Consider the following 17,544-nt stretch of genomic DNA (forward strand, 5'->3'; position numbering starts at 1 on the left):
TGAATCCACAGCACCATTTAGAACTGTTTTACTTGATAAAATGGCTAGAATAGTAATTGGAATCGCTTCAGTTTGCTGGTTTACTAGAGCTGGCTGAAATGTCAGTGATTTTGCTGGCAAAATAACATTATGTATGATGAATATCATGATGATTTAAGTGTCCTTTTTTATCTGGCCATTAAATGCCCTGTCTCTTGAGTACAAGAGTGTTAAGACAGAGATGCGTTTCTGATTTTATTTGCATAGCAGGAATCCGTTAAATCAATGCAATGAATCTCTGAACTATAAATCAGAAATGTTTATCTGTTTGATTTGAAACACTATTCAGTGAATCAATGACTTGATTTGTTTGCTTCAACATGTTCATGGAAATCTGTGGCATTTTTTAATACGTATTTTAGTAAAAAAAAGTGACATTTGTAATGTTATAAAAGATTTGTTTCAAATAAATGTTGTGCTTTTGAACTTTGTTCATCAAAGAATCCTGAATTTCCACAAAAATATTAAGCAGTTTTCAACATTGCTAATAATCAGAAATGTTTCTTGAGCAGCAAATCATCATATTAGAATGATTTCTGAAGGATCATGTGACACTGAAGACTGGAGTAATGATGCTGAAAATTCAGCTTTGATCACACAGATATAAATTACATTTTACAATATATTCACATAAAAAAAAACATTTTTTTTTTAATTCTAATAATATCTTATGATATTTCTGCCTTTTTACTGTATTTTTAAGTTACTTTGTATCTTCTTTTCAAAAAACATTTTTAAAAAAAATCTTACAATTCCATATTATATAAGTATTTATATATTAATTTACATAGGTATGACACATGCTTACAGTGCAAAACATGAAGACACATAAACAGACATTATGTGCATATGTAATTAAACCAGATGCAGAACTGGACGCAATCATAACTGTGTCTGTTTGTGTGTGATGCATTTAAAGGAATAGTTCACCCAAAAATGGAAATTGTCATCATTTACTCACCCTCAAGTTGATCCAAACCTGTATAAATTTCTTCATACTTCGTGCTGTACACAAAGGAAGATATTTGGAAGAATGTTTGTAACCAAACAGATCTCACCCCCACTGACTACCATAGTAGGAAAAACAAATACTATGGCAATCAATAGGGGGTTACAAACATTCTTCCAAATATCTAGGTTTGGAACAACTTGAGGGGGAGTAAATGATGACAGAATTTTCATTTTAAAGTGAACTAATCCTTTAAGCTTAGGGGCATACTGATGACTGACAGCATTTTTGGGCCAGTGTTTGTGTTTATGGGGGGTTATAGGGAGGGCATGGGGTCGGTTTATTGGTTTAAGTATTTATGGGGTGTTGCCGGGATGGAGGTCAACCAATCATGAGAGTAAGGGGAAGGAAAGAGACCACAAGAGTAAAGAATGATACAGACAGGGGGTGTAGAAGAGCTTTTACACCAGCGGTTGGGTGTTACGTAATGTTGTTTAGAAAACCTCACTGAACACTTTGTCTGCGTGCTGACTATAATTAAATTCAAATTTTTTTTAAAGAGGACCTATTATGCTTTCTTTAGTGTGTAATGTTGCTGTTTGAGCATGAAAAAGGTCTGTATCAGTGTCACTGTTTCTGAACTCCCTGAAACGCCTCCATTGTAGTCTTGAGTTTTCTTCCGGGAACAAACACGTAACAATATTCCTCGTTTAAATAATTCCCGCCCAAGGCATATGCAAAATAAAGGGGCGGGGCCTGGTTAAGTTAGTTAGTAGTGTGTTGAAACTTATGGTTATGGTAAGGGGCGGGACACTTCCCAAACACGCTCGAAGCCGTTCACCAATCACAACACACTGGTGCAGCCGACCAATCAGAGCACATTGTGTTTCAGAAGGAGGGGCTTCATAGAGACAGGAACTAAACAGAGCGTTACTGACAGACTGGGAAGAGAGGAGCTGCAACAATGGAGAGTAGGGGTGAATTCAGGTTGATTGGGACACTTTTTGCCATTGAGATGACTGGGAAAAAGTGTCCCAATCAACATGAATTCACTCCCATGTGATAAATAATGTGTTTTTTTAAACTTTAAAGCAAGAAAACCTATTCTATAAGAGCCCAAAATCAAAATCAAGGGCATAACAGGTTCTCTTTAAGTACATTTCTTGCCAAAAACAGCCTCTAAAATGTTTTATTTGTATGTGTTCTGCTGATTTGTGAAGCATTGTGCTATTATATAGGTTTATATGTACAATATGTTCTTGTACTATGTGTATTTGATGACCACAATTTTCTCATTCATGTGACACGTTGGGTCTGAGGACAGTCTAGAGCTCTTTTTCTGCTGAATTTTCATCCCTATTTAAGAAATTGGGTTAAAGGCAAGCGTTGCCCCTAGCAACGGGCCTCTCGACGAAACGGCTCCCCACACTAGACCCCTTCACACTTACACATGAGCGAACACACACACACACACACACACCGTGAATTTGATATGACGTACCATTAAATCATTCCACTTCCTGTGACATCACAAACACTTCTGACTTTATCTTCCTCTCTGTTTTAAGGCATATCGACCAAGCGACGATGAGGGATCCGGAGATGAATTTTCCGATGATGAGGACTACTTTTCCGGATCTGGCTCTGGCTGTGAGTATGTTGTGTGTTGTGTTTGTGTGCGTGTCACTTTAGTGTGTTTGTGAATCACTCATTAAGAGGTCACAGCTGCCTTGTTTAAAAGTCCATCCCGGACTTCCAATCCCCTCACCAGCTGGTATAATTCTCACAACTCAACGCCTTGCTCGCTCGCTGTCTGTCTCACTTTGCTCTCTCTCTCTTTCACATTCCTCCCACAACTTCATACAGTTATTTTAGCCTCTGCTAAACTGAAGCCCACAGACTGACAGTGAAATACAACCTTCTTTTCTTGTACATAAAAGCACTTCTTCATGTATTAGTGTGTGTGTGTGTGTGTGTGATCATCTGATCCTCAGTAATCAGATTACTGTAAATAAGATCACTTAATCAGCAGGAATCTGGGTGTGGACGGCCAATATCCGCTAGTGTTGGGTGTTTTTTCTGTGCACTTTGTGCCCTGTGGATGCTTAGAAAATAAACTGTCCTTCACACATTATTTAATTTGACCACTAACTGTGGACAGCGGACATAAATATCTCACAGGAGACTTCTGTAATTTCTCTGTGGTGGAAATGTTTCAGTTATGTCTCAAAGTATTATGTTTGATAAAATTTTGTGGTGGAAATGACATTTTAAACAATTTTGGACACGTTTTATTTTATTTGTATTGTTTATAGTTTTTATTAATATTTTGAATTGGTTTTTATCTTTATATTTTCCGTTTTCATTTTAATTTTAGTTAGTTTTAGTGATTTTTGTTGTGTTTTTGTCATGTTTTTAAAATGTCTATAGGGTTTTAATAATTTTGATTTCAGCTTTATTTATTTTAGTACATCAGGTTAAACAAAATTAAAATGAGAAATGTTGCTGTAGCTGAATTAAAATAAGTTTAGGTTTTTTATATTTTTATTTATGTTTATTTTATTTAAAGCAACAAATGTTTGTTATGGTTTTGGTTTTAGTTTAACAATAATAAGATATAATACATGAAATATAAAAAAAATATAAAAAATGTTTTGAACTAAAATGCAATACTTCTCTTTGTAATTTGACAATTACAGATTGATAAAAAAAAATTGAGATCAAAAATATAGATTATATCAATATTAATCAATCTGTAATTGTCGAATTACACAGAAGTAAAAAATTATATAATATATATATATATATATATATATATATATATATATATATATATATATATATATATATATATAATAAACAGCAAATTTCTTTACTTCTCTTTTTACTATATTGTCAAATTACACAGAGAAGTAAAAAAATTAGCTGTTTATTTTATATATATATATATATATATATATATATATATATATATATATATATAATTATATTTGTATGTGTGTGTGTGTGTAGAAAAGGTATTATTAAAGGTAGCTAATATTTACTTACTCTTTTCCCCCCATTTACACTAACATTTGTGGCAAAACTTGTGTTGGAAATTACATCACAACTTATAACTTATAATTTATGTTAAAAAAAAAAAAATTAGATAATATAAATGAAGCATCTTCACACAATAAATATTGATTATTTTACTCTTTGTTTAGATTATAGTTTTTAAAATATTTATTATGATGGATTTTCCTACTTTGAGATAAAACGTCAAGGTCAAGGGTAAACAAAATCTACACATAAAAAGCAGCAGAAAATAAATAAATAATGAAGGTAAAGTTTCTAAGACAATTTGAATGTGGCCTTCATATAATAAAAAGAAAAACATCTGTTATGTTGAAATCAGTTTGCTTTTATGAAAATCAACCCTTGGGACATAAAAGTGCCTGTAGGTAAAGAAGACCATCTATGTGTGTGTGCTTCGTGAGGAGAGTGTGTGTGATGCAGTGCTGTTTGCTTTGTTCTGTGTGTGTGCTTGTGTATTTCTCACCAAGGTTATTGATATTTTATTCATGTGTTGCCATGGGGATGTTCACATTCCTGGGCTGACCAATCTAAAGGTTGCTTTAAAGCCTTACAGACGTTTGTGCTAGGTATCATATGACACATTAACACGGTCTAAAATGGCTGTGAGTATTGATCTCCTTCCTCTCACCGTGTTTTCTTAGCTCTTTCTCTACGCTTTCAGTTCCAGATATAAACGTTCGTCCGACTGCAGCAGGTGTGGCGGTCACTACAGAGGAGCCCCTCCCACTTTCTACCACACAGGCCACTGGCCCCGCCCCCTCGGCCTCCCCCGCCGCAGAGCCGAGTAGCCCACCTCCACCTGAGGTGGAGCGCGAGAGCGGCTTGGGACAAGATGTACTAGACAGAGACAGCAAACAGGAGCTTGAGGAGGAGGAAATGAGGACGACGAAGGAGCCGGATAGAGAACGAGAATCCGGGATGGAAATAAGGTTGGATGCTGACAAAGAGCGGGAACAAGAGACGTCGAAGGCTACGGTTGCACCCCGGCTGACTGACGTTCCTGTAGTGTTCATGGATTCATCCACCGCTCCGGGTGAGACTACAGTGACCACTGGTGACCTGGAGGAAGAGGAGGACGATCTGTACATTACTACAGAAACGATGATGTTTGAGCCGTCCAGCACACCAGAGACGACGACAGAGGACATCACAACCACTGAGGTTATTCCCACCACCGTTTCGTCCACCACTGCTAAGCCGTCTAGACCACGTCCTGCCCTGACCACTCCAAGCACCGCCCCCGTACGACCCCGGCAACCACAGACCACCCCGAGTAGAGCCGCCCCGCCTGAGAGCAGCACTCGCTCGCTGATGAGCTCCACAACACAGGTCGGATATTTGGATTTATTTGAACTCTAAATAGTTAGTCAGTTAGTAGTGATGCACCGATATAAAACAAATCTGACCAATACAGATTCAATAAATGGCTGATTTGTGTATTATCTATATGTCTTTAAATAAATACATAAATAAAACAAATAAATAATATTCCAATTCCATGTAAGGATGCACAAATACAAAAATTCTTGCCAGTAATTATTTTCAATAAATGGTAGAAGTTAAAATTATATATATATATTATCTATATGCCTTAAATAAATAAATAATATTCAATGTAAGGCTGCACCGATATGAAAATTTTGGGAATACAGATATGCCACTATTTTTTTATTTATTTTTTTTTCAAAAAATGGCAGGTATTAAAATGTCATATTATTGTATATGTCTTTTAAATAAATTCATAAATAAAATAACAAATAAATAATATTCCATGCAAGAATGCACCAATATGTAAATTCCAGCCAATAGAATTAAAGGGTTAGTTCACCCAAAAATGAAAATAATGTCATTTATTACTCACCCTCATGCCGTTTCACACATCTTCAGAACACAAATTAAGATATTTTTGATGAAATCCGATGGCTCAGTGAGGCCTCCATAGCCAGCAATGACATTTCCTCTCTCAAGATCCATTAATGTACTAAAAACATATTTAAATCAGTTCATGTGAGTACAGTGGTTCAATATTAATATTATAAAGCGACGAGAATGTTTTTGGTGCGCCAAAAATTCATAACGCTCCGAAGCTTCCTGAAGCAGTATTTTAAAATCGGCCATCACTATAAGTCATTATACTGTTTTTTTGGCGCACCAAAAATATTCTCGTCGCTTTATAATATTAATATTGAACCACTGTACTCACATGAACTGATTTAAATATGTTTTTAGTACATTAATGGATCTTGAGAGAGGAAATGTCATTGCTGGCTATGGAGGCCTCACTGAGCCATCGGATTTCATCAAAAATATCTTAATTTGTGTTCTGAAGATGTGTGAAACGGCATGAAGGTCAGTAATAAATGACATTATTTTCATTTTTGGGTGAACTAACCCTTTAAGCCATTAATTATTTTCAATAAATGGCAGATATTAAAATTGTATATTATCTATATATCGTTAAATAATTTTATAAATAAAACTAATAAATAATATTCCAATTCTATGTAAGGATGCACCAATATGAACATTTTTGCCAGTCATTATTTTCAATAAATGGTAGAAGTTAAATTTGTATATTATCTATATTAAAAAATAAATAAATAAATAAATAATATTTCATATAAGGCTGCACTGATATAAAAATTTTGGGAATACAGATATGCCACTAATTTTTATTTTATTTTTTTCAGAAATGGCAGGTATTAAAATGTTATATTATTGTATATGATTTTAAATAAATTCTCAAATAAAATAAACACACAAATAATATTCCATACAAGCATGCACCAATATGTAAATTCCAGTCAATAGAATTAAGCCAGTAATTATTTTCAATAAATGGTAGATAATAAAATTTTATATTATTCCATGTCTTAAATTAAACATAAAACACATAAAATTCAAATGATTAATTTTAAATGCTTTAAGTGAATTTAGGCATCACAACATTATGAAGTACAGCTTGAAAAATGGATGTTCATTTTAAGATTAGCTAAATATTACATTTAATAGTATTAATGAATTATTAATTAATTATGTTTCAGTGAGCGCTAGATGATAGCAAGGTAATCTAGATGCGAAAATAGTGGAAATGCACAGTTAAATATCCAGTGTCGGCAGATATAGATCCAATTTTTAAAAGAAAAAAAATTATATTGCCCAATAACCCTTATGGTACCAATATATTGTCCATCCCTATTGCTTTTTGCTCTTATTCACATTGGGTTCAAATTTTGAACATTTACGACAAAGAAATAAGAAAAAAGAATTGTATTATTTGTGCATATGAATATCATCTGTGAGTATGTACATATTGCATAAAAAACACACTTTCATCAGATGATTTAGACAATTTTGCTTAAAGCCAGGAACTTCTACAAAATGGTCGTCTCAGTGAGCAGTTTTTGCTCTGCTTCCCTGCAAATGTTCAGCTTCACATGATCTATTGTGCAATTGTGAAGGGTTATCTTTTTTTTCTTTCTCTTCCTCATTTAGACACAAACACCAGATGAAACTGTAAATAATGAAGTTGCAGGACCAGGTCCAAGTGGTGATTTTGAAATCCACGAGAAGGAAGTTCAAGGCAACGAGGCCGGCCGAGGCAGAAAGGCTGGAGATCCAGATTTGACTGGAAACACAGTAGATGCTGCGGGAAGCTCCGCCGCTCAACTTCCACAGAAGAACATCCTCGAGAGGAAGGAAGTTTTGATAGGTGAGAGATGCCTGACACATTCAAATCCACTTCCACAACCCAGTTCAGGCTCTCCAACCTATTTTTGGCTTCTGTCTGTGGACCTGTCTGTCTTTTTGTCTTGTATACAGTTGCATGAAAAAGTATGGGAACCACTTGCAGAGTCTGTGAAAATGTGAATAATTTTAACAAAATAAGAGAGATCATACAAAATGCATGTTATTTTTTATTTAGTACAGTCCTGAGTAAGATATTTTACATAAAAGAAGTTTACATATAGTCCACAAGTCAAAAAAATAGCTGAATTTATTCAAATGGCCCCGTTCAAAAGTTTATGAACCACTGATTCTTAATACTGTGTGTGATAACTGGATGATCTACGACTGTTTTTTTGTTTTGTGATGGTTGTTCATGAGTCTCTTGTTTGTTCTGAGCAGTTAAACTGAGCTCTGTTCTTCAGAAAAATCCTCCAGGTCCTGCAGATTTCAAGCATTTTTTGCATATTTGAACCCTGTACAGCAGTGACTGAATGATTTTGAGATCCATCTTTTCACACTGAGGACAACTGAGGGACTCAAACACAACTATTAAAAAAGGTTCAAACATTCACTGATGCTCCAGAAGGAAACACGATGCATTAAGAGCCGGGGGGTGAAAACTTTTGAGCAGGATGAAGATGTCCCAGTTTTTCAGATTTTGTTGAAATAATATTTTTTATATAATCTATATACTTGCATGTTTCCCGGAAGACAAATTAAGTACAATTTACCTTGATCTTCAAATTCAAAAAGTTTTCACCCCCCAGCTCTTAATGCATCGTGTTTCCTTCTGGAGCATCAGTGAATGTTTGAACCTTTTTTAATAGTTGTGTTTGAGTCCCTCAGTTGTCCTCAGTGTGAAAAGATGGATCCTTAAAATCATACAGTCACTGCTGGAAAGGGTTCAAATATGCAAAAGATGCTGGAAAACTGAAGAATCTGCAGGACCTGGAGATTTTTTCTGAAGAACAGAGCTCAGTTTAACTGCTCAGAACAAACAAGAGACTCATGAACAACCATCACACAACAATAAAACAGCCGTAGATCATCCAGGTAACCACACACAGTATTAAGAATCAGTGGTTCATAAACTTTTGAACGGGGTTATTTGAATAAATTCAGCTATTTTTTTGTCTTGTGGATTATATGTAAACATCTTTTATGTAAAATATCTTACTCAGGACAGTACTAAATAAAAAATAACATGCATTTTGTATTATCTCCCTTATTTTGTTAAAATTATTAACATTTTCACAGATTCTGCAAGGGGTTCCCATATTTTTTCATGCAACTGTATATCTTTAATTTACTATTTTTTTTCTGTACATGTTTGTGTCTGTCTCCCTGTTGCTTATAAAATAGATCACACTGAACTGAAAACCCTACAGTGGAAAAACTTTATCAGCATTATTATAAAGCTTAACACCCTAGCGTTCAAAAGTTTGGGGTCGGTAAGATTCCTTTAATGTTTTTAAAAGAAGTCTCTTATGCTCACCAAAGCTGCATTATTTATTTGATCAAAAATACAGTACATTTTGAAATATTATATAACTATTTAAAAATATTTTAAAATGTAATTTATTCCTGTGATCAAAGCTGAATTTTCAGCAGTCTTCAGTGTCAGATGATCCTTCAGAAATCATTCTAATATGCTGATTTGCTGCTCAAGAAACATTTTGATTATTATCAATGCTGAAAACGGTTGTGCTGCTTCATATTTTATGCAAACTGTGATTCTTTGATAAATATAAAGTTCAAATGAACAGCATTTATTTGGAATAGAAATCTTTTATAACATTATAAATGTCTTTACTGTTACTTTTGATCAATTTAATGCGCCCTTGCTGAATAAAGTATTAATTTCTTTCTTTCTTTTTTTAAAAATCAGACTGACCCCCAAAACTTTTGAATGGTAGTGTATGTATTATGTTCAAGGTTTCAAGCATGAAATAGCATTTTACAAAAGCTTTTAGTCATTATCTGTTAGCAATATTAATAGTATTTTATTTGGAGTATCGGTTGTTTAAAGGAACAGTTCACCCAAAAATGATTTATATTGATTTACTTTATTTTTGGTGTACTGTCCCTTTAAGAACAGCTCCTGTGATCTCAAGCAAGAGCCTCCAGTGGACTTTACTTTAGCTCTCTGTGGAGAACATGCTCTTTGTCTCTCTTCCTTGTTCACCTTCACCTCTGTTTGTTTAGCTGGGCCTCGGTCTCTTTCCCCTCTCGTTTCTCTCTGTCATCTGATATGCTGTCTCTCTCTTCTCAGCTGTTCTGATTGGAGGACTGTTTGCCTTTGTATTTGCAGACTTCCTGGTCATAGGTAAAGACGTAGGAGTCGCAGGCTATAGTGTGAAATTAGTTTGAATTTAGCTCATACATCGTATTTTACGCTCTCGCAGTTAAGCTTTAGATTTAGAGATTTAAAACTCTCCCTGCCTTGATTAAATGTGTTTCGTGTTTGTTTGTCTGTGTCTCTATTTCTCTGTCTTTTTGTTGGTTTGGTTTTTATCGCAGTTCCAAAACATTAATGTAACTGATATCGATTGTGTCTTTCAGAGTTCATTTATAGTTGTGCTCATTGTTGGCACTGCATCCCCTAAAATCTCACTGATTTTCAAAATGAACATAAGAAAGGGATCAATGTCATGATGTTTTTTATTTATTTATTTATTTATCTATGATTAACATGTTTTTAATTTCTGAAAATGTTTGATTGAAATTTATACACTACTGTTCACAAGTTTGGGGTCAGTAAGATTTTTTTAATGTTTTAGAAAGAAGTCTCTAATGTATGTTTCTGCCACGGAATAAAACAATTTAAAAGATAATTGCAACTTTTTATCTCACAATTCTGACTTCTTTTCTCACAATTCTGACCTTTTTTCTTGCAATTTTGACTTTTCTCGCGAGTTTTTATCTCACAATACTGACTTTTTTCTCGCAATTGCAAGTTTATATCTCACGATTTTGACTTTTTAGTGTCGCAATTCTGCCTTTTTTCATAAATTGCGAGTTTATATCTCACAATTCTGCCTTTTTTTTTCATAAATTGCAAGTTTATATCTCACAATTCTGACTCTCGCAATTTTGACTTTTTTTTTGCAATTGCAAGTTTATATTTCACGATTTTGACTTTTTAGTCTCGCAATTTTTTCTCGCAATTATGACTTTTTTCTCGCAATTGTGAGTTTATATCTCACAATTTTGACTTTTTAGTCTTGCAATTCTGCCTTTTCTCGTAAATTGCGAGTTTATATCTCACAATTCTGACTCTCGCAATTTTGACTTTTTTTTGCAATTGCAAGTTTATATCTCACGATTTTGACTTTTTAGTCTCGCAATTTTTTCTCGCAATTATGACTTTTTTCTCGCAATTGTGAGTTTATATCTCACAATTTTGACTTTTTAGTCTTGCAATTCTGCCTTTTCTCGTAAATTGCGAGTTTATATCTCACAATTCTGACTCTCGCAATTTTGACTTTTTTTGCAATTGCAAGTTTATATCTCACGATTTTGACTTTTTAGTCTTGCAATTCTGCCTTTTTTCGTAAATTGCGAATTTATCTCACAATTCTGACTTTTCTCGCAATTGCGAGTTTATGTTTTTTTCTGACAATTCTGACTTTTTTCTCGCAATTCTGACTTTTTTCTCGCAATTCTGACTTTTTTTCTCGCAATTCTGACTTTTTTCTCGCGATTGCGAGTTTATATCTTTTTTTTCTCGCAGTTCTGACTTTTTTCTCGCAATTACGAGTTTATATCTCGCAATTCTGACTTTTTCCTCACAATTCTGACTTTTTTCCTTACAATTTTGAATTTTTCTTGCAGTTGCGAGTTTATATCATGCATTTCTGAGGAAAAAAAAAGTCAGAATTGTGAGATAAAAATTCGCAATTACCTTTTTTATTTTTTATCCAGTGGTGGAAACAAGCTTCCATATTTAAGCTCACCAAATTGCTCACTAATTATAATTTCAAATAACTGTTTTCTATTTGAATATTATTTAAAATATAATTTATTCCTGTGATGCACAGCTGAATTTTCAGCATCATTACTCCAGTCTTCAGTGCTTGATTTAAAGAAGTGATTTAAATCTTTATCTTGAACACTCTTATTTGTCTTTAACCCAGAGATGACACTTGCACATTTATGGATGCTGGGAGAGAATGTAATTGTTGCTGAAGTGTTCATAATGAAATGCTGGAAGTAATCAGCGTCTCTTGTTCTTTCTCCAGCGGTGATAGTCGGAGGTGTAGTCGGAGCACTCTTCGCTGCGTTCCTCGTAATGTTACTCGTCTACCGGATGAAAAAGAAAGATGAAGGCAGCTATACATTGGAGGAACCTAAACAAGCTACTGTCACCTACCAGAAACCGGACAAGCAGGAAGAATTCTACGCCTAACATCCATACATTCACCCTCCTCCATCTCTCCAACCTTGTCCCGTCTCTATCTGACCCCACTTCCTTTCTTTTCATCTTGCCCCTTTTCCTTTGATCCCTTTCTTCCCTCGTTTCCCCATGAGAGTGCCTCTCATTCCACGGACTCGGAACTTTCTTTTCCAAAAAAAAAAAAAAAAAAAAAACTGAAAAAGATCAATGTAGAAACAAATGGAATTGGTTATGGGAGGGGCTTGGGTTAGGGGTGGGGTCAGTGAGGGCGGGGCTTGAGTCTACACATACACAGAGAAGAGAAACTTTTTTAAGAACATGTTATTATTGATATGTTTAGGATTGTTGTTCTATGGAATTATGACCTGAATCTTTTTTTTGTAAAGACACTCCGTTTCAGATGTGTTTCCTGCACAATATTACTCTCAGACTGAAAACATGGGAGCTAAAAAAAAAAAAAAAAACAGCATGATAAAAATGAGGGAGAGGAAAAGAACACAGTTGGGGTCATGGAGGGATTGTGCAAGTCAGACAAGAGGGAGAAAAAGGAGCAGAAATAAGAGTTGCATGGCAGAAGTAGAGTCCGTACTCGAAATGCTCTTCTGTCACCAAGGTCAGTGATCCAGCGTTGTGTGGTGCCTTCCATTTCCCAGGTGCTAGAAACAGAGCTCGAGCAGAGCGAGTATGTGTGTGTGTGTGTGTGCTTGCGCATATATGTGCGATTGTATGTCAAAGGTGCCCTTGTGACCCCAGCCTAGACACACGCACACGCGCGCAGGCGCACACACGCAGCACGACTCCCTCTGCTGGCGAGATCACGTATCGGCACGGCGGTATTGTCCGTTTGGAGCAGGGAGCCCGAAACACGTACACAGCACACTAAAAACTCTGAAGGTTTGCTGTGAGGGAGCGCATGCATAGAATCAGAGGACTAGCCTCTCCTCTGCTCTGTATAAAAACTTTAGTAATCATTAGTAATAATCAATAATATATCAGCAGCTCTGAATGGAAGGAAATTGATGATCATAATATTCGTAGTGAAGGATATTATCTATTTAGCTGTGCAGTAAGGTTTTATCGGTGTAAATATCAATTCAACTTTTTTGTTTGTCATGCTTTTAACCATGCTATTGTAGTAAAAAATAAACATGCACACATCCACCTGGACATCATTTAAAAATTGTTTTATCAGTTTAACCTGGAGAAATGCTGAATGCTCAGCGTCTAGTGTGTCACCGATCATTAGTCGAGTGTCTGGTTTTTGTTTTAAAAGGTTAGTCTTTCGCACAGCCTCATTCACTCTCAAACGGAGACATTTCTACTCGCACAAGCAAGCCTGATGGACAGTCGTGCTCAAGATGGATGTTGTAGGAACGTGTTGATGGGGATTGGGGTTGGGACATTATCGCTGTGGGTAACAAATGCAACTTTTCGGGAGAAAAATAGTGTGTCTAACAAAGATATCCAAGCTGAAAGCCTTTAAATCAGGGGTTTCCAAACTTGGTCTTGGAGGGCCACTGTTCTGGAGATTTTAGATCCAACTTGCCTCAACATTCCTTCCTAGAAGTTTCTAATATTCCTAATTAGACCTTGATTAGCTGGTTCAGGTGTGTTTAATTGGGGTTGGAGCTAAACTCTGCAGGACAGTGGCCCTCCAGGACCGAGTTTGGAGACCCCTGCTTTAAATAGTACGATTTCAGAATTACTATCATTTTTTTTTCCCTGGGTTATTGTTTTATTTGATATGCTATATCAGAATACATTTAATTCATAAAAGCAAAATGACTAGAAATGCATGAATTAGCAATAACAAGCTATCAACAACAGACTCTGTGGTTGACATGCTCAGAATGTATGTGACATGTCATGTGGTGTGATGTCAGTGTTACTCGCAGATGTAGCACAAGATGTTAGCAAAATGCTGAAATGACATTACTTGTCTTAACACATATCATTTTAAATATCTGAACGTGCAAATGTACTATATCGAATCTGGGACGGCTTGTGCGCAGTATCAGCACACACAGTCCCTGAAATTTCCTTTTTATATCCACAGTAACAGAGAATTACACCCACGCCCATTTATAAACATATCGCTGAGGGTAAAGCTGCCATAACACTGAAACGTGACATCAAATAACGCTTCCTATTATATCACAAATCATGCGTTTAGAATGCATGGTTTTGTTTTTTTTTATGTGAGAAACCTGCACTCAAGCATATTCCACTGAGTGTGTGTACAAGAGCACATTCAAGACACCACACTGTTCTCTGTGAGACATTTCGGGCAGGTGGGGGAAATCTTGAGACCCATACGGGGTGGTTGTACTTAAGTCTAAGATTGTAATGTCACACCTGTGCAACAGTACCTGTAGCTTGAATATTGTACTCTGTATTATCATGTCCTGACAGTGTGTGAGAGTGTGAATATTGGCTTGTTTTAATGCATCTGCAAGTGTGTTTCACTCCCCGATAGTTCTTCCTGCGTGGGGACATGTTCTCCTCTCCCCTGCACTTAAATTGCTATATGACACTGACAATTGCACAAACACACAAAACACGTTACCTATAACATCACAGCCTCGGCCTTATTATTATTATATAGGACCTAGAAGAATTTCTGACCCATCACAGCACACCTTTGAATAAATTACTATAGTAAGAGCCAGTCTCTTGGACACTGAGTAAAGGTTTGAGACCGATAATCGGTTTGACGACCGATATATATATATATATATATATATATATATATAATTTTTTTTTTTTTTTTTTTTTATCAGAACAAGGTACAAGTGTTCAGTGAAAAAAATCACTTCTAAAGACATTGCTTTTTATACATTTTCCACCCACAAATTCCTATCCCAACACAACAAACCCAAATGCTAAGAAAAATAAATAATAAATAACATAATACACACATACACATGAGGAAAGAAAAGACGACCGATATTTTTTACTGATATTCACATTTTCTACTTGGTTATCTATTCTTTAATAATAGGTACTGAAGTGTGCCATTTAGTAGAGGTAATGGCAATGCCATTGCACAACTGTATGTTGACGTAAAATAAAATTTTTGCATAATTAACTTTTTACATAAAACAAAGAGAAAGATGAAGCATTGTCAGTTAGACCAAAACAGATGCGAGCAATCAATCTCAAAACAACGAAATAGGGATGCGCCGATATGAAAATTTTGGCCGGTACCGATAATTCTTTATAGTTAAAAGCCGATAACCGATATATTGGTCGATAAATCTAAATAAAAAAAGCCATGTCCCAAGCACACAATTATATGAAAATTTTGGCCGATAACCGATAATTCTTTATATTTGAAAGCCGATAAACGATATATTGGTCGTTAAATCTAAATTTAAAAAAAGCCATGTCCCAAGCACACAATTATATGAATATTTTGTCCAATACCGATAATTCTTTATAATTGAAAGCCGATAACCGATATATTGGCCGATAAATCTAAATAAATGAACATTTTAGCCAATACCAATAACCGATAATTCTTTATATTTGAAAGCCGATGACCGATATATTGACCGATAAATCTAAATTTTAAAAAGCCATGTCCCAAGCACACAATTATATGAAAATTTTGGTCGATACCGATAACCAATAATTCTTTATATTTAAAAGCCGATAACCGATATTTTGGCCAATAAATCTAAATAATAAAAAAAAGCCATGTCCCAAGCAAACAATTATACTGTTCTCATTATAATATTATGTAGCCTATATGACAGACTTGCACTGTACATTGTACTTAACTGTATTTTCCTTTTTTTAAATGATTTCAATCATATTTCAAGCAATTCAAAACCATAATGGGAGACAGTGCGCATCTGAAGAGTCTCAGTTGAAGGAAAAATAATCCATTATTTATCGGCTTTAATATATTGGCTAAATTTTCTTATCGGGACAATAACATTAAAAATTAACATATATCGGCCGATACCGATATGGTGGGCGATATATTGTGCATTCCTACAACTAAACAAAAACCAAATTATAGTGCAAAAAATGCTATTATTAATATTTGAAATGATTTTGAAACAATTTATCATGCATATGTTTTAATTAGTCAAAAAAACTGAAATTAAGGGTTATTAGAAATTGGTTTGTTTTCATTTGTGTCTAAGAGACTGGCTCTAACACCGTCACGACAAATACTCACAAAACCTCAGCAATCATTAGTGTCTAATTGGAATATGGACTTGAATAATGTTAATCAAACGCTTACATACTAAACATATAGTTGCAAGCCTACAATTAGTATGTGAAATTCAGGTATTAAGACGTGATGATTGTTTAACATTTTTTGTACAAAAAAAAAAAAAAAAGCTGTTGGTGCTGGAGGTTTAATATTTCGATCAAAATGTTCACCGCTTTCACCCCACCACAGTCTAACACATTCACATGTCCTTGTGAAGCCCCCACCTCCCAACAACAAACCTGCACCTGTCCATTCGAGAACGTCTGGAGCTCACTGTGTGTTAATGTCATGGACGTCAGTGAATCTTTGAGTTTGCATTGCTGTCTTTTCTACTCATTTCTACCGGTAACTCTTTCTATTCATAGCCAAATATGAGGCGGGCCTTCCTGTGTCTGTGTGCCAATCACAGACCAGCGTGGTCCTGGTCTGATGGTCGCCCAGCGTGGTTTTATACATGCACATTTTTTTAAAAGAACTTTTTTGTTTTTTCTTTGTTTTCATTTTTTTTCCCTCATTGGTTGATTTGTGTATAAAGAGGCAAAGTTCTGTCACTAATATGCCACTCTATTCAAAATAAAACCTGATTGGTTATCTCTGTAGCTGCTGTGATTTCATTGGTTAAAAGCCTGAAGTTGGCTATGCTTGGAATAGCATACTACTATACTATTCATACTATATCTGTAGTCAGTGTTGGGGAAAATTACTTTTAAAAGTAATGCATTACAATATTGCGTTACTTCCTAAAAAAAAAAGTAGCTAATTGCGTTTCGAGAAGTTACTAATGTGTTACTTTTTCTCATCTGGGCTGGTCTTGCTTGTTTGTTTTTTAATAACAACAAAAAAAAGTTATATTTTTTGCTAATGTTAAGGCCCTTTCACACCAAAAATGAAATGAATAAGCCTCAGACTGAAGGAAATGCATATTTACTCCTGTACACTAGAGGGCGCAGCTCAAACAAACCTTTCAGCTGTGCTGCTGCCATTCTGGATTGCAGAAGAATATTATACTGGAGGTTACTCTTATTTCTAAATCTAATCTAAAGTAATTTTTGATAATTAGTATGGTTTAATTAGATCATTGAAGGTCAGCAGCAAAGACACTGGTTAATAAAGTGAGATTAAATA

The 17,544-nt window shown here is 35.0% G+C and overlaps 1 protein-coding gene across 1 annotated transcript in view; it reads left to right on the forward strand.

The window, feature by feature from the left end:
• sdc3 (syndecan 3) overlaps positions 1-17,010 on the forward strand; it is a 41,832-nt gene extending 24,822 nt beyond the window's left edge. The window contains exons 2-5 of the mRNA XM_051872582.1: positions 2,557-2,638; positions 4,728-5,395; positions 7,562-7,778; positions 12,037-17,010. Coding sequence (XP_051728542.1) covers positions 2,557-2,638; positions 4,728-5,395; positions 7,562-7,778; positions 12,037-12,203 — 1,134 coding nt within the window. The 3' untranslated portion in view covers positions 12,204-17,010. The remainder of the gene's footprint in view (positions 1-2,556; positions 2,639-4,727; positions 5,396-7,561; positions 7,779-12,036) is intronic.
• The last annotated feature ends 534 nt before the right edge of the window (positions 17,011-17,544 follow it).

The sequence above is a fragment of the Ctenopharyngodon idella genome, chromosome 19, assembly GCF_019924925.1.
Source record: "Ctenopharyngodon idella isolate HZGC_01 chromosome 19, HZGC01, whole genome shotgun sequence".
In the NCBI taxonomy this organism is placed as follows: domain Eukaryota; kingdom Metazoa; phylum Chordata; class Actinopteri; order Cypriniformes; family Xenocyprididae; genus Ctenopharyngodon; species Ctenopharyngodon idella.